Raw genomic sequence first — 23,306 nt, forward strand, 5'->3', positions numbered from 1 at the left:
TCCACCGGTGGCAACTTGTGTGATCATAAAAGTCTGTGTGCGACTGGGCACAGTAAAATAATTTGATTACTGACCTGCCCTACATCATTGAAGGCCCTTCAAGTCGGAACTAGGAAATTCTGACATTTCTGACTCGCTAAGTCGTTATGGAATGATGATTTCAAGTTTCCCACTTCTGAAGTATGAGAATCAACCAGTAGGAAGCTCTACACTAATAACTTACATTCATTTTAACTCTGAGGTTCCAAGTTTCCGATGGCATGTGAATGCGTCAATAATTGCCATGGTAATTTTGAATGTTCAGTCAGTGAGCATTATAGGTAATTGTCCGACATACTTACATCAAATGCTGTAGTAACAGTGCCATTCCAAACACAATAAATGTGAAAATTAACAAAGTTACAAAATATTGGTAAAGTGAAGAAAATCAGCTCAAAATTGTAGGAGGAAATGCCCATGCAGCAGGAAGGCTTACGGTATTATAATATATTGTAGATAACATTAATATAATTTGGGTATTTACATCATCAGTACACATACAAATGAATGTATATGCTAGGGATTGATCTACACTGAGTGAACAAAACATTAAGAAAACCTTCCTATTGCGTTTTAGGGAATGACTATATGCGCTATATCATACCTGGAGATCATCACAGCAGCCGAAGTTGCTGTGCAGAGGGAGGAGATCGTCCGAGCATCAGGCCTCATCCCGTCACAGAGGGAGGGTATCCTCCAAACAGCCAGTGTACCTTCACAGAGGGAGGGAATCCTCCAAACAGCCAGTGTCCCTGCACAGAGGGAGGGGATTCTCTCAGCAGCTAGCATCACTGTGCAGAGGGAGGAGATCCTCCGATCATCAGGCCTCATCCCTGCACAGAGGGAGGAGATTCTCCAATCAGCCAGTGTCCCTGCACAGAGGGAGGAGATTCTCCAAACAGCCAGTGTCCCTGCACAGAGGGAGGGGGTTCTCCAATCAGCCAGTGTCCCTGCACAGAGGGAGGAGATTCTCCAATCAGCCAGTGTCCCTGCACAGAGGGAGGAGATTCTCCAATCAGCCAGTGTCCCTGCACAGAGGGAGGGGTTTCTCCAAACAGCCAGTGTCCCTGCACAGAGGGAGGGGTTTCTCCAAACAGCCAGTGTCCCTGCACAGAGGGAGGGGTTTCTCCAAACAGCCAGTGTCCCTGCACAGAGGGAGGGGATTCTCCGAGCATCAGGCCTCATCCCTGCACAGAGGGAGGGGATTCTTCCAGCAGCTTCTATCACTGCTCGGAAGAAGAAGATCCTCAGAGCATCACACCTCACCCCTGCACAAAGGGAGTTGATCCTCCTGATGGCCAGTGTCACTGCGCAGAGGAAAGGAATCTTCCCAAAGGCCAGCGTCCCTGCGCACAGGGAGTGGATCGTCCCAAAGGCTAGTGTCCCTGCAGAGAGGGAGGAGATCTTCCTCACAACCAGTGTCCCTGTGAAGAATGGAAATAATCATCCACAACCACCTCCCATCATCCCCATGGTAGCACCACTGTGGAAATGGGATGGTGGAGCGGGTACTCCACCTGTGGATTTCTATTCCAAGAGAAGAGGTCACTTACATTTACATTTTAGTCATTTAGCAGACGCTCTTATCCAGAGCGACTTACAGTAGTGAGTGTATACATTTACATACTCCGGTGAATCTCTCCAGGATTTCACATGGATTTTTTTTAATATTAGCTGATAAATATGCTAGATTTTGCAGCGACAATTATGACATTTTGCATAGCAATATGCAATTGTTTTGTCCAATTTGTTGCAAAAATGCGCTGACAAGGGAAAAAACTGTGTTGACGTCTGGCTTGATTGAACCATATTATGCAGTAAATGTGCAGTGATTGGTCATCATTTACAATGCTTATTGCTTCTGCATTGCTTTACGTTACAGACAAGTATATATTATACACATTTTATTTTAGACATTAGAAAAACATTTTGGATTTCCTACATTTACTTACTTCCTTAGACAGAAGGAAATCTATTTAGATGCATTTTGAATTCCTAAATGTCAATATTTTTATTTTCTGTGTCACGTGTTTATGCCCATTTATGTACATCCTGTATACGTTACCCTTCCAATGAGCTTATCATATAAAGTACAACGCGAAAAGTACGGTTTACTTCACTTTTAATCATGTCAGCACAGGTAACAGCCGTTTAATCTTTCTTTAGTTTTTCATTCTTACTCTTCCCAATTCACTTAAACAATATTTCTTTATTTCCCATGGGCTTCACCAGAGTACCACCTAGTGGCTGGAATACAAGTGTATTAAGCCCCTTACAACACCCCCCTGCAAAAACGAAATGTTGTCCCAAACATTTCACTGGCCTCAAAACTAACAGGATGCCTGTCCAGAACAGTCTTCTTGTTCAATCCCCTGTAATCAACACAAAGTCTTAAACTCCCATCCTTTTTCCGTACGCAGACCAAAGGTGATGCGTATGATGAAGTTGACTTCCTGATTAAGTTTTGTTCAGGAGCCCCTGAAGGTGGCTCTTCACCTCAGCATACAAGGGGCGTGGCACACCGTTGTATCTCTTTGCCACTGGTATGTTATCAGTCAATGTTATCTCTATTCTGAGATTTTCAATACACCCTATGTCCATGTCATCTTTGGCGAAAACAGCTCATTCCTCTCTGAGCATCCGTTTGACAAATTCTTGTTGTTCTTGGCTCAAGTGCTGAACCTCTACAGGTGGGTCCCGCCACTCTATTTGACCGTTGTCAGGGCCAGGTTCTGGTGGGGATCTGTCCTGAACCTGTGCTACAGTAACCTTTTCTCATCTGGGCACAGGAACCAGGTGACACGCTACTACTCTCTGTAATGTCCCTATCACTGTTTGTCTTGGTAAGGTAATGTCATGTTTGGTAGTATTCACTACTGCAATGTCAACTTTTCAAGGTGGCCGTTTATATGTTTTCACAACCTGACTTTGTAGGTCCAGGCCCCAGATCACTCTCACGTCTGGTTCAAATAACACAATTTCATCATTGAAGGGAGCCCCTCTTGGAATACAGGGATGAATCCATTTTGTTTGTCCACCTGGAATGACAACGTCACGTCTGCCTGCTGTAAGCAAGCATTCCTCCGTGTACTCTGAGTGCTGAAGCAGATTGAGTAGAGTCTTTGCCTTTCCCTGTCCTAGCTTAAGTGCATTTCTATGCATCTTTACTGTATACATCAGCTCTGAGGGCTCCTTGTTACTTTTTGTTTGAACTATTTCTTCAATTACATTAAACCCAATGATTGGTTTCTCCAGTTTTTCCAGGTTTCTCCAATGAACACAACTTCAACTCTGAGATTCTCTCCACCTTTTCACTACAACACTGGATGGAACTAGATGTATCTGAGGTCACTCCCCATTCCATGGTTGTGACCCCCAGGCGTTTCCTGATGGATATGCGTTGCCCCTGATCCTACATCCTGCTGCCCAATGGCAATCACTGCCACATTTGTAGCAATGATGGCAAGTCTGTTGACCAGTCTCATAACAACTTTTGCATTGTCTTTTCTCCCTGTTGGTTGGACTTGGTTTTCTGTTGGAGCGATTCCTAACTGAACTGTCACCCTGGCCCTGCACTGACTGTACTAATGAGGCAACCTGACAGGTCAGTTGTTTGATTGCTTCATTGCTCGCATCAGTTTTACTCAGGAGAGGATTGTATTTCTTTTGTTTTTGGACTGTGGTCTGTGAGGGCTCTGCCTGTTCACATTTCTCTCCTCTATCCCCGTTATCCTCACTCTATTCTGTGTTCACTCGTGTGAGTGTGAACTTACGGGAAATCCTGGCCTTTTGCATGCATTCGCTTTCATTGCCCTGGGCAATTTGCATTTTCTCAAGCAACAGTTCATCACTGGTGTTAATATTCTGGAGATGCACTCTCATCTCTGCCCTGACATTATCATTTGTTAATCTTGTAACAATGGCCTGCAGGCATTGACTCTTAACTAACTGTGCCATATTTCAGTCCTGATTGGGCACGAGCTGAGGCTGATAACACTTTCTGTCTCAGGTCAAAGACTCGGACTAGGAATTCCAAGGCAGACTCCCGACTCTTGTGTTGCTTTAGTCAACTTGTGATACAGTTCAGTAGCATCCTTATCTGCATAATGTGTCCTCAAGAATTGCCTTAGTGTGTAGAGTGTCATGTCTGTTTTTCCCTCCAGATAACTCATCTTAAGCCCTGTGGCTCACAGCTCTGATTACTGCTTCTATGATTTCTAATTCATGGTAGCCTTTTCTCCGTCCATTTTCAATCTGATGTTCTAGGCTGCTGAAGCTGAGCTTATCTTTTTGATTCTGATCTCCGATCTGTCCATGAACTTTAAAGTCTTTATAACTGGACATACTCACTCCATTCTCTCTCTGTGGTGGGTGCCTTTCTGGAGCTGAGACCACTTCTCTGCTGGGCTGAGGAGACCCTCCCTCTTCTTTTCGTTCTGCCGCAGCTCCCGTCTCTCCGCTGGGTTCACTGTATGGAACGCCGTTTGGGTCTTTGAGTGTCAAAAAGATACACGTTAAATAACAATATGTAAACTATATGCAAATGTTGGCCAATCACTATATGAAAAACTTCTCATTCATCATCACCAACAAACGACTAAGTCATGTCAGACCTTGAAAACATGAGAGACCGCTTTTTAAGTTTTGCCAGCCAAGTGCAACCACCTTTACAACCCCCCCAGGAGGATCGGGTGGTTCAAAGGTAGGATTCATTCTGGTAGGTTAGGTATACCTGGCAAAAGCCAACATTAACCGGCACAACTACCTAGTAACGTTAGCTTGCTAATGATTGCAACAGCTACCGTGGGGTGCGCGAGTATGGGAGGCGTCGATTATGCTGAGTGTCATTATTGTAACTTATAACGTTTGCACATTTCAGATTTCAATCGTTCAGGAGACAGAATAATGCTGGAGTCCAAAGGCGGCAAACCGGGAGAAGCAGGTTGATAACTATGAGGGTTTGCCTGATCGCTGACCCTACCATCCGGCAGCTGAACAGGATAGGTACATTTTCCCTATATCCATGTAGTACATGAGGACACAGTGCTTGCTTTGTAAGTAAGCTAGGTGTGAATCTTGTGATTAAACAGACTTATTGTAGGTTCTTTTACTGATTTAAAGATCATGGACTATTTCCCTGTTTTATATTAGGATACGTTTTATTACACTTATTTTAAATATACATACTGTCTTTAAACCATAACAGGTTCAAATATGGTCTCAACTCTCTTGGGCTGCTTGAAGCATTGGGGAACCATAGGGCAGCTTCCGAGCACTTTTTGTGGACTCCATAAAGCCTTCCACTGCCAGGGACCTGTTTAAAGTAACCTATTCCATACCTGAATGCAACCGGCGGTGTTTGGAGAATGACACCATCTGCCACTGGTTCAACTGGCTGGCTGAGGTGCAAGGTAAAATAGTCAATTGTTCCAGTTTATCGGTAACTGCATATTATTCCATTTTGTGATTTAAATATGTACTTTAATGGTTTTACTGTGTACTCCTCAGATGGAGAATGTCCTCCTCTAACAGTGGCGCTGGTGTTGGAGGTTGCTACTGGGGCAACGGTGGTGCCACCCCTTGGGTTTGAGGACACCCCGACCATCGAATTCCTCCACACAGCGCGAGGGCGTCTCGCTGGGCAGCAGAAGAAAAAGTACCCAGAGGCAAACACATGTGCTGTGACACTAAGGCTCCCTCTTCATAGCACCTACAATGCCTTTAGGGAATTCATGACCTCCGGTATTGTGAATTCCCCACATTTCGGTGTTGCATAAAAACATTTTTACGATACATAATTGTATCCAGTAGCACTAAATTACAGTAGCAGTTGAGTGTTTGAAAATGTAACTGCACATCAACATTTAAGCATTTATCTAGTTACATCTCTATTGTTTGTACATTTACATTTTAGTCATTTAGCAGACGCTCTTATCCACAGCAACTTACAGTAGTGAATGCATACATTTCTTTCCCTGTACTGGTCCCCCGTGGGAATCGAACCCACAACCCTGGCGTTGCAAACACCATGCTCTACCAACTGAGCCACACAGGATCAGTACAGTGCATTCGGAACGTATTCAGACCCCTTGACTTTTTCCACATTTTATTACCTTACAGCCTTCTTCAAAAATGGATACAATCATTTTTTCACCTCATCAATCTACACTCCCCATAATGACAAAGCAAAAACAGGTTGACATTTTTGCAAATGTATAAATAAAAGGAAACATTACATTTATTACTTTTTACTCAGTACTTTACTGAAGCACCTTTGGCAGTGATTACACCATCGAGTCTTCTTGGGTATGACGCTACATTATTTATTTAATACCTTTTAGAATAAGGCTCTAATGTAACAAAATGTGGGAAAAGTCAAGGGGTCTGAATACTTTCCAAATGCACTGTATTTCCATATTGGAAGTTATTAACTTAATGCTCATTAATATTAAATTAAACAGTCCATATTGGCTGTTATTGTTTACTTAATGACCATTAATATTAAATGATACAGTCCATATTGGCTGTTATTGTTATCTTATGATCATTAATATTAAATTAAATCCCTTACTGCTGTCAGATTGGCCCTCTGCATTGCCAGGGAACCCGAGACGAACAACTGCAGAGGTGACTGCCGTTGTTCAGTCCTCAGCCCATGGTGGTTCCACTGACTGGCAAACACAGCAAGATCTCTGTTCACCCGTGGCAGGAACACAAAGTGCAGTGTCCACAGGTGCACCTCATTGTTGATGTCGATGATCTGCTCCGTCCAAGAAGGTGAACAGGTCATGGTAAACGTTGGAGACTCCATGCCAGACGTCCCCCACAGCCACTCTATCCTCTGGTTGTGAGTGCTCCTTCCTCTGAGGGCACTTCCCCTCTCACCACCCCTGAACTGCTCCATGAAGGCACAGATGCGGTTGTTTTCACCACCCGGTCACATCTCACCCGGGACGGTACTCCGTAGCTGGTGATGGCTGCTTCGAATGACTCCATGACTGTGGCAGTCCTGTTGTTGTCAGAGGCCTTCAGAAACACAACAAGTCTGCTGTAACCATCCACAGCACCATGGATAACAATCATCCACTTAAAAAACAAGATGCATTTGTTTTACAAAACCATTTTTTTCTCTTATAGTGACACCATTCTGTTTTTATTGATATCAGCTCTTCGATCCTCTCATCCAGCTGAGCATCTCACAACAGTGAGTAGGACCTGAAAAGCTGAAAATGACTAAATACAAAAATAACACAAAAAGATACATCAATCAGGAATGTGATCAAATCTAGAGTGGATGTAGAGAGCTCCCGCTTGTGTTACAATTGCTTTATTCAATTACGATAACTTACCTCATGCGCCGCTAGACCACAGAGTGCTACACATTGAGAACATCTGCCATTTGTCTGATGGTCATATGTAACGGTTGCCTTTAGAGAGAGCGGACCAAAACGCAGCGGAGTTAGTGTTCGTCATATTTAATTGAGAAAACGGACACTATACAATACAAAACAATAAACAGACAACCAAAACAGTCCTGTCACGTTAAACACAGTAACACGAACAGAAACAATTACCCACAAAACCCCAACGGAAAAACATGCACTTATGTGTGACTCCCAATCAACAGCAACGAACTTCAGCTGTGCCTGATTTGGGAGCCACACACAGCCCAAAACAAAGAAATACAAACACATAGAAACAGAACATAGAACGCCCACCCAATGTAACACCCTGGCCTAACCAAAATAAAGAACAAAAAACCCCTCTCTATGGCCAGGGCGTTACATCATATGACAATCTATGAGGAACTCAAGCTGCTCCTTGGTGATGTGATACCGCCTTCCCTCCAAAGGCGCTTGATAGGATACTGAAATAAAAAATACAATAGATAATAACAAAATACACTCCTAAAAACTTTAGGTTAAAAGACTATAAGATCACCATATAGAATTTAAAAACAGCATTATAGGCCAACCAAATGTTTTTTTCATTGATTGACTTGACACAGGAGACTTAACACAGGACATGTAAAATGATACAATCTCAGCCTTTGCCACACATGCTGTACAAAAGAAATGATACAATATAATATAATATAACAACTTGCCATTTTCGTAAGGTTCCCGTTGTTGGATGTCATTTGCCTCTTGTAGGAACTCCTCTGCAACAGCAATTAGATTGCTGGCCATCTCTTCATCAATCAAATGACCGCTTGTCCACCGAAGGCTCCACAACATGGTCTCTAGCCTGAAAAATAGACCGCAGACCCGATGGGTCCAGTGACATTTTATCTGTATGTAGTTAACAACCCCTAAAGTGTTCTCTTGTCTAAACTGTACCAACTCTGAGCCTCCGACCTATGAAGACAACCGTGCATTGACAGGCGATGCAGTTTTAACTAACGTACTTTAGCTACAAACTAGCTAAAAAAAAGTAGCTTCATTCAACATCGCTAGCTAACGTTACTGTACAGCAGTAACTAGTTAACGTTTTATAGATGCCATAATTAACGTTAGATTATGAACAATTCACTTTAGCTAGCTATCTTGAGTTGAGTTAAATATCAATGGCAGGCAGATCTAACGTTAGCTAGCTAACGCCGTTGGTAGTTAGGTAACGTTAGTGTTATATTATGTAGTTCCTTTTTTAGCAGCCGTTACACCACTCACTCTCAACACCGACGTTAGATAGCTAGCTAACATTAAGTTAACGTTACCTGGCTATTGATGGTTGAAGTCCATCTCTTCTGTCCGTGAGCAGCAGTCTGGTGGAATCAGAGATGGTACATATACAATTTTAGAGACATTGGGCTGCCCTTGTTAACTAGCTAGCTCATTTTACCTCTGAACAACAGAAGTTTTTATTCTATTTATTTATTTATAAAAAAAACATGTATACATTTTTATTATGTACACAACAAATACAAAAAAACTGAAATATACAAACAAGAGTACATGAACCTAACAGACAGGGGCATTACATATCAAGATTCATTTTCAATTTGTTAAATACTTTTATGGTGCGTATTGCTTTTTTGGTTTTAAATTTACTGATAATTTGAAAATAATATTTCAATTCTATCTTAAATAATGTGAAAAGGGGTTCGTTCTCTGCCCACTTCATTTTATGGATAAAGAATCTTCCATGAAAGATAAACAAATGAACAATAAAAGTTAAATCAGGGTCCATATAATTTGGTTAAAAAAAAACATAATATCAGAGTCTTTCAAATTAACATTAATAGTTGTTTCTTTTAAAATAAAATATTCTAACTCACACCAAAATCTTCTGACATAAGAGCAGTCCCAAAATAAATGGTCAAGAGTCTCTAATCATAAAATACACATTTGTTATCAATAGCTATTTTGAATCTATGTATAATAAAGGTCTTTACAGGGTAGATTCTATGAATGAGTTTGTATGATACTTCTTTCACCTTATTAGATATACAATATTTACCAGATAACAACAAAACTTTGTTCCAGTTCACTTGTCCTAGGGCTGCAGTCCAGTACATTTTAGCAGAGGGAATAGTAACATATTCACATAGTTTCCTTATATACATGTTATTACATTATTAGTTTAAAATGCCAATTCCTTCTAATTGTATTGAGGCTACAAAATCCTCAACAGTTGCACTTGGAGTATTGTTATATTCTCCTAAAAGAAGAATAGCACCTTTAGGGACAGCTCTAACAACAATTTGATACTCCTCAGGAGTGAATGTAACATTGTGTGTTCTAATACATTCTGGATAATCATATAGTTGTCCATCATTGTTCAGTAATTGTTTAACCCAAATAATGTTATTGTCAAACCAGTTCTGGAAAAACCAAGACTTGTTTTTGTATTTTATGTCTTTATTATTCCAGATTGTATACCTATTAGGGGAAAAATGGTGTTTGTACATGAGGTTCCAAGTTAGAAGTACTTGTTTATGAAAGTTTGCAAGCTTAATAGGGATTTTACCCACATCAAAGTTGCATTTGAGTAAGAATTCTAGACCACCAATTTGTTGGAATATTACATTTGGGATGATATTCCAGATGCAATCCTTATTTCTTAAATAGTTTTGCATCCATTTAATTTTAAATATTATATTAGAGGTTTTAAAATCCAGAGCACTCACCTTGGGTGCTGCATATTACCGCTTTTCTTAAATAATGTGGTTTATTCCTCTATATGAAGTTAAATAATTTCGTATCAACCATTTTAGTTACTGACAGAGGAACATCCAAGGCAAGGAAACTAATCTGGACAGACCTTCAGATTTTGATAAAAGTACACGTCCAGATAAAGAAAGATCTCTTAATAACCAGGAGTTAAATCTCTTTCCAATTTCCTCTACAATAGGAGAGAAATTGAAGTTGGCCCTTTCTTTCTGATCTTTGCTAACTGTAATACCAAGATATGTGATCATATCTTTTACAGGGATATTACATACTGAGTTTAAGTCACATCTTTTCAACGCAAATAATTCACATTTCCTAATATTCAGAGATAAACCTGATACATGTGTGAAGGCATTAAACACTCAATAGCTTTCTTGACTTTCTTATGATCTTTCCAAAAAAATTGTGGCGTCGTCAGCCAGTTGTGAACATTTTATCTCTTTGTCTTGTATCTGAATACCCCTAAAACTCTCCTTATTTATATGAAGTGCCATAACTTGTTTGACCAATAAAAATAAGAAAGGAGAAATTGGGCATCCTCGTTTAATTCCACGTCTAATGTCGAATCTTTTTGTAAAGTGTCTTAATTACATTTTGAAAATATTGACCAAAACCAAAAATAATGTTCAACTGTATCAAATGCCTTGTAAAAGTCTACAAATAAAATAAAGCTATCTTCCATAATGTGCTCAATGTAGTCTATCAAGTCCAATACTAGTCGAATATTATTACATATATGTCTGCCCTTCATAAAATCAGAATGGGTATCGTCAATGATTTGGTCAAGACCTTTTTTAAGTATTTCTGCAAAGATGGATGCAAGTATCTTTCCATCATTGTTCATTAATGTGATTGGTCTCCAATTTTCTAACATCATAGAATCTTTGTTTGGTTTGGGTATTACAGAAATTAGGCCCTGTGTCATAGAAACAGACCTCTAAATCAATTGCCTACTTAAAAACATGAAATATAAATTCACTAATATCCTCCTGAAAATATTTATGGAATTCACTGATAATGCCATCATTCCCTGGAGATTTGTTCTCTTTTAACTTGCTGATACATTTTTTTATTTCATTAATAGAAAGAATTTCATCACAAGACTTCTGGAAGTCTTCATCTATGAATTTTGCACAGTCTTTGACAGAGTCTAGAAAGGCAGATATGTCACTAGTAGGACAGGCATTACTGGTATAAAGGTTACCATAGAAATCCGAAACATATTTTGAAATATCTTCTTTCTTTCTAAATTGTAAAAGTATTTTGTATTTTTTTCACCTTCCTCCAAGCATCTCCTTCTTGATCTTATAAATGCCCCTTTTGCTCTCTCTTCATTCATTCGGTCCATTTCTAGTTGTAAAGAGAATAACTGGCCCTTTCCTTCTTCATCAAGGTCCTCCATAGAGATTAGAGAAAGTATTTCCTTAACAAGTTTATCTTCCCTCAATCTTTTAAGTTCAGCAATTTCTTTACCTCTCTTCATGGCTTTTTGTCTTATTTTATACTTCATTAATTCCCAATATTTCCCATAAGACTTAAATAGTTGGGCTTTCCTCCAATTGTCTTGTATAATATCTTTGGCATCCATCTTGAAATTATCATCTTCCAACAAAGATAAGAATATAACTTTATGATCAGTAAGAATTGATGGTTCAATTGATACCTTGACTACAGAATTATCTAATGAATTAGAAATGAACCAGAAGTCAATTCTTGACTGTCTGGACATGTCCTTGTTACTCCAAGTGAATTCCTTTTTATCAGGATATTTAGATCTCCAAATATCGACTAATCCAAGACCAAGACATAGGTTATTAAACTCAGGATTAACTATGCAGGATCTGTTAGGAGGGGATATCTGTCAATCATCACATTAGATACAGCATTAAAATCTCCACCTAAAATAATTTTGATATCCTGAAATACACCTAATTTCTTCTTCAAATTCTTGAAATAATATCCTGTTGTTTGGTTTGTTGTTGGATACATACATATTCCCTAATAAAAACATTTCACTGTAAAAATATACTGTTAAAATTAACCAACATCCAGAGTGGTGAGTCTTACTACTGATGACCTTCCCTTTAAATGCACCTCTTAAAACTGCTACACCTGCAGAGTGGTTGTTGCCATTTGATAACCAGATATCGTTACCCCATTGATTTTTCCAAAATGATAGATCGGAAGAACAAGCATGAGTCTCTTGTAAAAAGTAAAAGTCTGCATTAAACCGTTTGCAATACAGGAAAATAGCCTTACGCTTGAGTAAATGAAGAATACCCCTGACATTAATTGAACAAAGAGATAAAGACATAAACTTCAACCAACAACCTTGTTATGCTAATATAAGCTTTTCCCAAGGATATGTAACTCAAAAGGATTTCCATCCCATTATTAACCTCTCCAAAAAAAGTAATAATAATATTGGTCATAAAATTACCAAAGTATTGTTACTCCCACAAGGGGGAGACATTGTGTAGACTTTACAATAAGCAGTTATTCACCTATAGTTAGTGTTTAGTTTACCAGTTCTCAGGTCAGCCTTTTCTCATTCAAGTGTTTGTGTACATTTTTATAATAAAAGGCTTTTTTTCACCTGGTAATCAGTTTTTTGGCCTGACAGTTCTGCCCGAGTTAGACTCTGGCTCTCACTCAAATGTTCTGATTTGGCCACATTTCTTTCCCATCGATGATCACTCTTGCACCGATAAAAAAAAATGCAGTTTTCCCTGCCTTTCGAGCTGCAGCCACCATCGGCCACAGTTTCTCTCTTGTCACTTTGTCTGCTGAGGTCAGATCCTCCGTGAACCTAAATTTTTGTTTGATGAGGAATTCACAATTCTTTGCTCGCCTCCAAAGAACAACCCGTGTAGATATGTTGGTGAACCGGATGATGGTTGTCCTTGGTCTCTTGTCTTGATCCTTAAGTCTTCCCAAACGATGGACGATGTCTACATTTTCCTGAAGTTTGGCTTTTGATTCGGGAATGACAGCTCCACAGATGTCAACAACTCTGCATTTGATGTCCTCACCCGCCTGCTCTGGAATTCCATGGAGCCTCAGGTTCCACCTGTGCTCGTATCTCTCCGCCTCATTCACCTTTTGCTCGAGTTCAGCCACCTTCTTTTCATTTTCCTGGCAGATAACTTCTACTTTCTTCATGTCACTTTTGAGGGTTTTCACTTCTCCAAAGATAAAGTCAACAGATTTTTTACAGGCCTCAATTTTCATCGTATTCTCCCTAACCATGACCTCCAAGCCATTTGCCCTTTCATCTATCTTTGCTGTCAAAAGCATTATAATATTGTTTTGCATCTCAAGAAGTGACATACCTTCTTGGCCTCTCATCTTTTCCCCCTGGGGCTTGACTGGAGTGCCGGGGTCATAAGGTAAAGGCCTGAGCTGGGGACTGGAGGGGCGCAAGATGTGAGCATTGTTGTCCGTGCTCACCGCATTTTCATCACCCATTGCAGTATTTCCCCCCACAGTTACATTCTGAAGAGGAGTACCCAAAATCATACTATCTTTAGTGGTTAATTGTCCATCTTACTATCTCTCCATTTCTTTCCTTTTGGTTCCAGTCGTGGCAGTTTTCATGTACGTTCGACAAGCTAGTTTTTGAGCTAGCTAGCTTATCAGGCTAGTGTTGTCGCAAACTTGGTTTTAGAGGTGAATAACTTGCAGAAAGTAATCAATTACTTTGGTAAATAAACTAAACCATATTCATACAGGGTTTTATGACTATCGAAAAGTTTCAGCGTGTGTAGTTAATTTGGCCTGCTAACATCTTCATAGCTAGTAGCATGTAATCAGGACATGACCAAACTGTTGCTGAGATAATGGATGTTGAAACTTCCAAGGAGAAAAGAGGCATTGTTGAAACTCACTCATGCGAGTCATACCCGAATACCCCAACCAAGGAGCAACTTCCAAAGAAGCTGAGAAGTGAACCATCAATGAGCCAGCTACAGGACAACATCGTCCGCATCCTCACCGCTAAAATCAAAGAGAGCGCAGATGACATGATGAATTTGGTGTGAAAGAGCACTATCAGTATCGTTAACCTGAATAAATCGATTGATTTCAGTGCTGAGGAAGTAAAAACTCTGAAGCAGCACAACGCAACATTGAACATTCAGGTTGCAAAGCAGGAGAAGAAACTCACTGAAATGGAGTCAAAGGTAAACGAGAATGACCGGTATAGTCGGAGATGGAGTCTTAGAATTTATGGAATAGCAGAAAAATCTAACGAGAACATCAAAGCAAGAGTGAAGGACATTTGCAGGGCAATAGGAGGAGCGAAATGTTGTTGCAGGTTCTCTGGATGTAGTGCACCGCCTGGGTAGGCTGAGAGATGGGGAAAACAACCAGCCACCACGACCAGTGATCATGAGATTCATCTCCAGGACAGCGAGGGATATGACATGGAAAAGTGCAAAGAAAAATGACTATTTAAAGAAGAACAACCTGAGGATCAAGGAGGATCTGACAGCATTTGACAAAGAAGCTCGGAATCATCTGTGGCAGATGATCGAGAGAGCAAGGAAGGAAGGGAAAAGTGCATACTTTGCGGAGCTAAGGCTTTTGTTAATGGAAGGGAAATTCACGCTGACGCCTAGTTTGTTGACTGCTGGATTTATCAAGTGACTTGTGCAGGACTGAGTTTTATTTGCATCTGATAAAACTTTATATTTCTTGATGAAAGAGCATTGTTTGTGTGAGCCAAACTTATTTTATATATATATATATATATATATATATTTTTTATGGCAGGGAAATTCGCACTGACACTTAATGTTAGCTTGATGGCTATTTGTTTTTACCAGTCTATGGTACAATGTTATTTGCAATTATATAACAAAAAAACATATATAATTTAGGTCAACCACTTGCGTGGTGCAAAGGACTGTTTTTATTTGCAACTAGTAAGAACTTTTCTTTTTGTGAGACCCTGATTCATGTGAACAAATACAAGTTTAATATTCTTCATATAGTCACTGTGATAGTAAATGTCCATTTCTGTTTTTTCTATTAATGCCAGGGGAATCCGTAATATTTTGAAAAGGAAATCTTTATTTTTGTATTGTAAGAACATGAGTTTAGTGCCGACTTTTATTTCGTTCAAGAAACTCATGCCTGTTCCACAGATACTGCGTTTTGGAAGTGTCAATGGGGGAATGATATTTGGTTTTCATTTGGTACTAATCGGTCAGCAGGTGTCGCTATTTTAAAAGGCAACTTTAAGGGTCATATATTGAGTCATGAAGCAGATAATACAGGGAGATGGATTATACTATTGGTAGATGTCAACCATGTTCAATTTATTGTTGTAAATACTTATGCTTCCAATAACAAGTCAAATAACTGTATTTTATTTAGAGACATTGAGAGGAAAATAAGTAAAATTATGTCAAAATTTCCATTGGCCAAAGTAATATGGGGTGGAGATTTTAATACAGTATTACATGATAATCTAGATAGATGGCCTCCTAAGGATAGCAATTATGTTTGTGAGATAGGGAATATATGTCTAAGGTTAGGTGTTCTAGATATTTGGAGACATAGGAACCCAGATAAGATTATGTTTATATGGAGTACCAAAGATTTATCTATACAATCCCGTATTGATTTCTGTCTGATATCTGAAGATATGGCTGACAAGGTTGATACGGTCTTGATTGAACCATCGATTTTAACAGACCACAAAGGGATCTCATTGAAGATAAATATGCATGGTTTGTCAACAAAAAAAGTTAGCAAAGGTTACTGGAAAATTAACAAGACTTTACTAGAGAATGAAGTATTTAAGAAGGAAGTAGCAGGAATTAATGATAAATACTGGAATTGTGCCTGTGTTATGAATACGTTTGGAAGTTACTGGGAGCTTATGAAATTTGATTAAGGCTTTTGGCTATTTCAATGGGGAAAGAAATTGCTCGTGCCAAGAGAGAGAAAGAATATGACATCATAAAGGGAATAATGGATTATACTAAAAAAAGTGAACTAACTAATCAGGAATTACTGGAGCTAACATTTTTACATTTACATTTACGTCATTTAGCAGACGCTCTTATCCAGAGCGACTTACAAATTGGTGCATTCACCTTATGATATCCAGTGGAACAACCACTTTACAATAGTACATCTATATCGTTTTTTTGAGGGGGGGGGGGTTAGAAGGATTACTATATCCTATCCCAGGTATTCCTTAAAGAGGTGGGGATTCAGGTGTCTATGGAAGGTGGTGATTGACTCCGCTGTCCTGGCGTCGTGAGGGAGCTTGTTCCACCATTGGGGTGCCAGAGCAGCGAACAGTTTTGACTGGGCTGAGCGGGAACTGTGCTTCCGCAGAGGTAGGGGGGCCAGCAGGCCAGAGGTGGATGAACGCAGTGCCCTTGTTTGGGTGTAGGGCCTGATCAGAGCCTGATAATCATTGCAAATGCAGTTAAGATCAAGACGAAAATGGATGGAAGATATTTCTTTAATTTTGAAAAAAGGGCAGGCGAAAAGACTTCCATATGTAAATTAATGATTAATAATACTCCCAATGAAAATCCAAAATAAATCTCTCAGCATGTTGCCCAGTTTTATCAGAATCTGTATACATCAGCCCAGCCAACTTCCAATATGGATCTTTTCTTAGACAATGTAGCAAACATTGCTAAGAAGATAGATAATGATTTCAGGGATTTTTGTGATGATGAGTTATCTGAAATTGAGATTAAAGACTGTATTAAAAGCCTTAAGGACAATAGGTCCCCTTGAATTGATGGTTTAATAAGCGAGTTTTATAAAGCATTCAATGATAAATTGATTCCTTTCATTCTTGCTATGTTTCAAGAATTAATAGAAAAAGGGGAGTTACCGGCTTCCTTAAAGCAAGGTGTAATTACTTTGATTCCTAAACCTAAAAAGGATACTCTTTATATAGACCACTGGAGACCCATTAGCCTGTTGAATAATGATGGGAAATTATTTGCCCTTCTATTTGCTAAGAGGTTGAAACAAGGCTTGCATCATATAATTGATGAAGAACAATTAGTAATAACATCAGGTTGATCTTAGATATGATTGACTATAATGACCTCATCCTTGATGATAGTTTTCTTATGTTTGTTGATTTTTATAAAGCTTTTGACAATGTAGAACATGAGTTTATGTTCAAAGCAATACGTTTTTTGGGGTTTGGTGACTTTTTTGAAAGCAGTCCAAACTTTATATAGTGGTTGGACTAGCTCTGTAAAATTAGCTCGCGGGACATCCCAAAGATTTGATATTGGCCGTGGCATTAGGCAGGGCTGCCCAATTAGTCCATTTGTATTTTTATTGGTTACTCAAATTATGGCCTTTCATATCAAGAAAGGGAATTTAAGGTGTTTCAGCACTTGGCAAGGAATTTAAACTATGTCAACTGGCTGATGATACCACCATATTTTTAAGAGACAGGAATGAGGTTTCTAAAGCAGTTTCCTGTACTGAAGACTTTTCCCTAGTTTCGGGTTTGAAAATTAATATCAATAAGTCAGTCTTATTTCCACTCAAGGATTGTGTTTTACAGGAAGTATATGGTATCCCAATTAAAGATAAGGTTACTTATCTTGAAGTTGTTATATCCAAGTATGAAAAACAAAGGAGTGAATTGAACTTTAACCCCATTATTGAGAAAACAAAGAAGAAATTCAACCTCTGGATGATGAGAGATATTTCGTTATACGGTCGGGTTTTGTTATCCAAAGCTGACTTACCCCCTAAAATTGTAAAGGACTTAGATAAGATTCTTTATCATTTTATTTGGAGGAACAAGCCTCACTATCTACGATAAGATATTCTCACTAATACCCAAGAACAAGGAGGTCTTGAGGTTTTAGATTTCAATACTCTAAATAATACTTTTAAAATAAATTGGATTCTGAAGTATGTTAAGAACCAGAACAGTATTTGGAATGTCTTCCATAAGTATTTATTTGACTCTTGTTGGTTTAGAATTTTTGCTTTGATGTAATTTTGATATTGATAAAATCCCAGTAAAGTTGGCCAAATTCCATAAGCAGGCAATTTTAGCTTGGATGTTAGAGTATAAACACAATTTTTACCCACAGATACTTTTTATGGAATAAAGATATACGGTTTAAAAATAAGTATTTTTCATAACTGGTTTGAGAATACAATTATTTTGGTTGGTCAGTTACTGAATAAGGATGGATATCTACTCTCATATGGGGAATTTCTTGATAAGTTTAAAATTCCAATAACCCCGAAAGAATATGCAAGTGTTTTTGATGAGATTCCAAGGGGGGGGGGGGGGGGGTTACATAAATATATTAATTGGCAATATTAACATCAAAGATAAATGATGTAAGAAACAGATCAGGAATATTGTTTGTGATACCCTGATTCCCTCAGCAAGATTTGTGATACCCTGATTCCCTCAGCAAGATTCTCCCTCAGCAAGATTCTTTTGGGCAGATATCTATGGTGATATACAATGGCGGAAAGCATGGAAAATTGCTAACAAATATTGTATCAGTAACAAAGTAAAGGAAGTTTTATTTAAAATGTTACATAGAATTTATCCTGTGAAATATGTTTTGGAAAGATTCAAGCTGTCACGACCGTCGTATGAATAATTAGACCAAGGCGCAGTGTGAGTAGAGTTCCACATTTTAATAATAGTGAAACTTCCAAAAACAACAAAGCTGTGACGATCGTGAAACACGTAGCCCACATAGGCACTCACACAAAACTATATCCCACATCGCAGGTGGGAAAAAGGACACACTAAGTATGATCCCCAATTAGAGGTAACGATTATCAGCTGCCTCCAATTGGGAACCATACACACACACACCAACATAGAAATATAATTCCTAGAAACCCCCCTAGTCACGCCCTGACCTAAAACACCCCGAGGGCTCTCTATGGTCAGGGCGTGACAAGCTGAATATACCTGTGATTTCTGTGGAATGGAGAAGGAGACCATTTTGCATTTGTTATTTACCTGTATTTATAGCAGAATGTTTTGGATTGACATACAGAATTTTGTTACAAAAGAATAGGACCGGTTGTACTATTTAATGGTTTTGATATGATTTATTTCAGAAATTCTGACATAGATAAAGATGTAGTATATTTAATTCAACTGCTAATAATACTAAGTAAATTTCATATTCACAAATGGTCTAATTCAAAACCTAACTTTTTTCACTTTATAAATGAGTTTAAACAATATGGCAGCACTCTGACTAAAATGAAAAACAAAAAGGCAATTAAAACTTGTTTGTTTAGGATTCCTGGCAATGTAAATAGTGTGTTAGTATGCTTGTTTGCATGTGACTATTCCTCTTTTGTTTCATGATATTTGTTAATAAAAAAAAAGAAAATAAAAAAAGCCCTGGAAAAGTTGAAGTCATATTGAACAACTACCAGAGAGAACCTTCTCTACATAGGAATTGCATACCACATTTCTTCCATACATCAAAATAATACTTTATTGTCAATCAGCAATTACTTACTTAGATAAGGCCTCAACAAGGCCCCAGTTAATGTTTGAAAATAACTTATGTCAGTGCCAATGAGTTACACTGAGTGTATAAAACATTAAGAACACCTGCTCTTTCCAAGACATATGCTGACCAGGTGAATCCAGGTTAACGCTATAATCCCTTATGGATGTCACTAGTTAAATCCACTTAAATAAGTATAGATAAAGAGGAGGAGAAAAGTTAAAAAAAATATTGTAAGGCTTGAGATAATTGAGACATGGATTGTGTATGTGTGCCATTCAGAGGGTGAATGGGCAAGACAAAATATTTACATGCCTTTCAACGGGGCATGGTAGTAGGTGCCAGGGGTACCAGTTTGTGTCAAGAACTGCAACGCTGCTGGATTTTTACGCTCCAAAGTCTCCCGTGTGTATCAAGAATGGTCCACCACTCAAAAGACAATTTGACACAACTGTAGGACTGTCCTCACCTGAAACCCCACCTCTTTAAGGAATACCTAGGATAGGATAAAGTAATCCTTCTAACCCCCCCCCCCCCCCCCCCCCCCCCCTTAAAAGATTTAGATGCACTATTGTAAAGTGGTTGTTCCACTGGATATCATAAGGTGAATGCACCAATTTGTAAGTCGCTGTGGATAAGAGCGTCTGCTAAATGACTTAAATGTAAAAAATGTAAATGTAATATACACATTATGACATAATAAAGAGCTTAATCTTTCACGAAATAAAGACATAGAAGCATACCCAATTATACAGGTTCTACACATTCCATTTCTCCATGGCAATAGAATGTAAACATTCTATTTTGCACCAAACATCGCCTACAACTCAATTCTAAGTGCAGCATATTGGACGACAACACAGTCATTGATCATTTGCAACTTTAAGTCATTCCTGTTATCTCTAGAGCATCCCGTATATCTATAGCGCGGCATTTCTTCCCCATCTTTCCATGGATAGGGTTTGGTGCATTCCGGAGTTCACTTATGGTCCCACAAAGGTAATCTTAGGAGAAATTAATTTTAGCATAGTGTAAATGCCTGAGCATAATGTGCATAACAAAGCATAATTATTTTCATTATCTTCAAAGGAATTCTGTAGAAGCAGCCTTTATTTTCAGACTCTGCAGGCCTGCTGGGAGGAAACATATTACAATAAACAGGTAAGATTCATCCCACAAAAACATAAACAACAGAAAGAGAGTTGTATTTCAAGACAGTTTATAGAAGTTGGTCATAAGAGTTCTTAATATCACTTGCAAATTATCAGGCATGAGTAGTTGTGAAATGTTGCGAGAGGCCCTTCTGAAAGCACATGATATGGTATTTCGTGGTATGGTCTCACACCTTACCTCATCTTGCAGAAGAAGGTCATGGTCCATTATCTGCTGCTCCAGAGTCAAGGCCAGGTCCCGCCCCATGTCACCACGGAGCACATGAGCAACTGGCTGGTGTCTCAGGGCAAAAAATCCTTTAGGGAGAGGTGAGCACCACGTCAGCACTCACCTTCACTGCCATTCCCTGCCACCAGCAGCACTCCAGGTTTGGGTAAAATAAACTACAGAAAAATCAGAAGCCAGGAAAGTTGAATTGCTCTGTGTTTTATTTGAAGGGTGTGGAAGGAAACCCTGGAGGAGGGAAACGACCTCGCTCGGCTGGTAAGAGAATGATAGTTAGAGACATACTACAAGTTAGTGAGCTCTTTACTAGCCTTTCAACAACGAGTTAGCACAGCAGGATAGATCTGTTGTGAAATTACACTAATGGGACTTCCTGTTTCATACTGCAGGCCTGGGAAGTAAACACTTGCCTAAAAATGATGGACATAGAGCACGAGGCTTTCTGCAAGCTCCGCCGCTCCATGCACTCCACCTCGCCAGCTGACATGTGAGTTCCATGTACTGCCCTGCATGACTTGATCCATTTATCTACACATCTGGAACTACGCAGAAACAGACTAAGACAGTGTTCTCTGTGAGGACATTGCACATTGTTTAGCTTTGTCTTCTCCTTTTTGTTGATTTCAGCGATCCTAAAGTCCACAGCATCGTGGAGAGAGCTGTGAGGAGCATTCTGGGCGTGCAGTCCAATGAGCCCCGTAGCAACCTGCTCAGCCCATCTCAGGTGGTCGTGGAGGTGGTGCCCAGGCTCCTCCTGGCCCTGTGGCTTCAGCCAGAGGAAGGCCATTCAGAGCACCCAATCCTAATAAGCGGGATGGCCGTGGGCATGGTGGCGGCCGTAGTGGAGAAGCTCTCCTGCATGTTAAAGGACCCTTCACATCACATCCCTTTCTCTCGGGCTGCTGCTTTTGACTCTGTGCGGTCGATCCTCGGGAGAATCAGTCAGTCCTTCTCCACCGATGACCTCCAGAGCCCTTTTTATATGAGCTCTGTCTGTGCCTTTGTGGCGAACGAGGTTCAGAGCCGCTTCCAGCCCCCTGCAGCCACCCTACCAGTCCCCCCTGTCCTCCCGGTGGCCGTCTCCACCACACGACCAGCTGACATCCAAGCAGGTGAGTAGCAATGATAGAGAGCACTCTGACAGATGCCTGTTCTGATGACATCTTGGTGTAGTAGTAGTAGAGCTCATCAGGATTGTTGTTGTCACCCATGACACAGACCCAGCATCTTCCCACCTGGAAGTTGTGGACATCACCCCCAAAACAGAGGCAGACCCGGCTTGTTCCCACCTGGAGGTTGTGGACATCACCCCAAAAACAGAGGCAGACCCGGCTTGTTCCCACCTGGAGGTTGTGAACATCACCCCTAACACAGAGGCAGACCCGGCTTGTTCCCACCTGGAGGTTGTGAACATCACCCCTAACACAGAGGCAGACCCGGGTTGTTCCCAACTAGATATTGTGGACATCACCCCAAAAACAGAGGCAGACCCGGGTTGTTCCCACCTGGAGGTTGTGGATATCACCCCTAAAACAGAGGCAGACCCGGCATCTTCCCACCTGGAGGTTCAAGACATTACCCCAAAAACAGAGGCAGGCCCGGGTTCTTCCCACCTGAATAATGTGGACATAACCATTAATACAGAGGCAGATCCGGCTTCTTCCCACCTGAATGTTGTGGACGTAACCCCTAACACAGAGGCAGAGCCGGCTTCTTTCCACCTGAATAATGTGGACATCACCCCTAATACAGAGGCAGAGCCCATCTCTTCCCTCTTGGAGGTTGTGGACGTCACACCTGAAGAAAGGACTCTCACGATGGCCGTCTTCACCACTCTGCCAGCTGACATCCAAGCAGGTGAGTAACACTTAGAGAGCACTCTGACAGGTGCCGTTTGTCATGACATCTTAGTAGAACCTTTCAACTGGCCAGTGTTTAGAACCTACGGTTTGCATTTGTTTACATTCTGTTCCTCTTTTTTCCCTTTCCAGAGGATGTTGCTGTGGTCATCCCGGATGTCACCCCACACGTCACCAAGGACGTGACACTGGATGTTCCATGTAGAGCTAGGAAAGGGGCAGTCCGGCGATTATTTTGCAGGCTTTGGAAGGCAGTGTGCTGCTGCGCCTGCTACAAGGAAGAGGAGGAACAATATTAATTATTCATCAGACATTCAGAAATGGGATTGAACCAT

At 40.0% G+C, this 23,306-nt stretch overlaps 1 protein-coding gene, 1 long non-coding RNA gene and 1 other non-coding gene across 3 annotated transcripts; 2 read left to right on the plus strand and 1 right to left on the minus strand.

The window, feature by feature from the left end:
* Positions 1–7,498: 7,498 nt before the first annotated feature.
* LOC145864444 (uncharacterized) lies at positions 7,499–8,894 on the minus strand. Its single transcript, XR_014382989.1, has 3 exons — positions 8,756–8,894; positions 8,147–8,286; positions 7,499–7,906 (listed from the first exon to the last, which is right to left on the minus strand). It is a non-coding gene; the product is annotated as an uncharacterized LOC145864444 (long non-coding RNA).
* Positions 8,895–21,322: 12,428 nt separating this feature from the next.
* Positions 21,323–21,826, plus strand: LOC123731762 (uncharacterized). Its single transcript, XR_014382992.1, has 3 exons — positions 21,323–21,370; positions 21,502–21,599; positions 21,740–21,826. It is a non-coding gene; the product is annotated as an uncharacterized LOC123731762 (transcript).
* Positions 21,827–21,991: 165 nt separating this feature from the next.
* LOC123731760 (uncharacterized) lies at positions 21,992–23,277 on the plus strand. Its single transcript, XM_045711163.2, has 3 exons — positions 21,992–22,224; positions 22,331–22,969; positions 23,104–23,277. The coding sequence occupies exons 1-3, from the start codon at positions 22,095–22,097 to the stop codon at positions 23,268–23,270; spliced, it is 936 nt and encodes a 311-aa protein (XP_045567119.1). The 5' UTR covers positions 21,992–22,094; the 3' UTR covers positions 23,271–23,277.
* Positions 23,278–23,306: the final 29 nt, after the last annotated feature.

The sequence above is a fragment of the Salmo salar genome, chromosome 27 (genome assembly GCF_965601325.2).
Source record: "Salmo salar chromosome 27, fSalSal1, whole genome shotgun sequence".
Lineage (NCBI taxonomy): Eukaryota > Metazoa > Chordata > Actinopteri > Salmoniformes > Salmonidae > Salmo > Salmo salar.

Bases quoted from the DNA above. Each gene is read 5' to 3' on its own strand.
- LOC123731760 (XM_045711163.2), top strand. From the start codon at position 22,095: ATGAGCTCTGTCTGTGCCTTTGTGGCGAACGAGGTTCAGAGCCGCTTC. The intron at 22,225-22,330 runs GTGAGTAGCAAT...CCCATGACACAG, and splicing joins ACCAGCTGACATCCAAGCAG to ACCCAGCATCTTCCCACCTG. The intron at 22,970-23,103 runs GTGAGTAACACT...TTCCCTTTCCAG, and splicing joins GCCAGCTGACATCCAAGCAG to AGGATGTTGCTGTGGTCATC.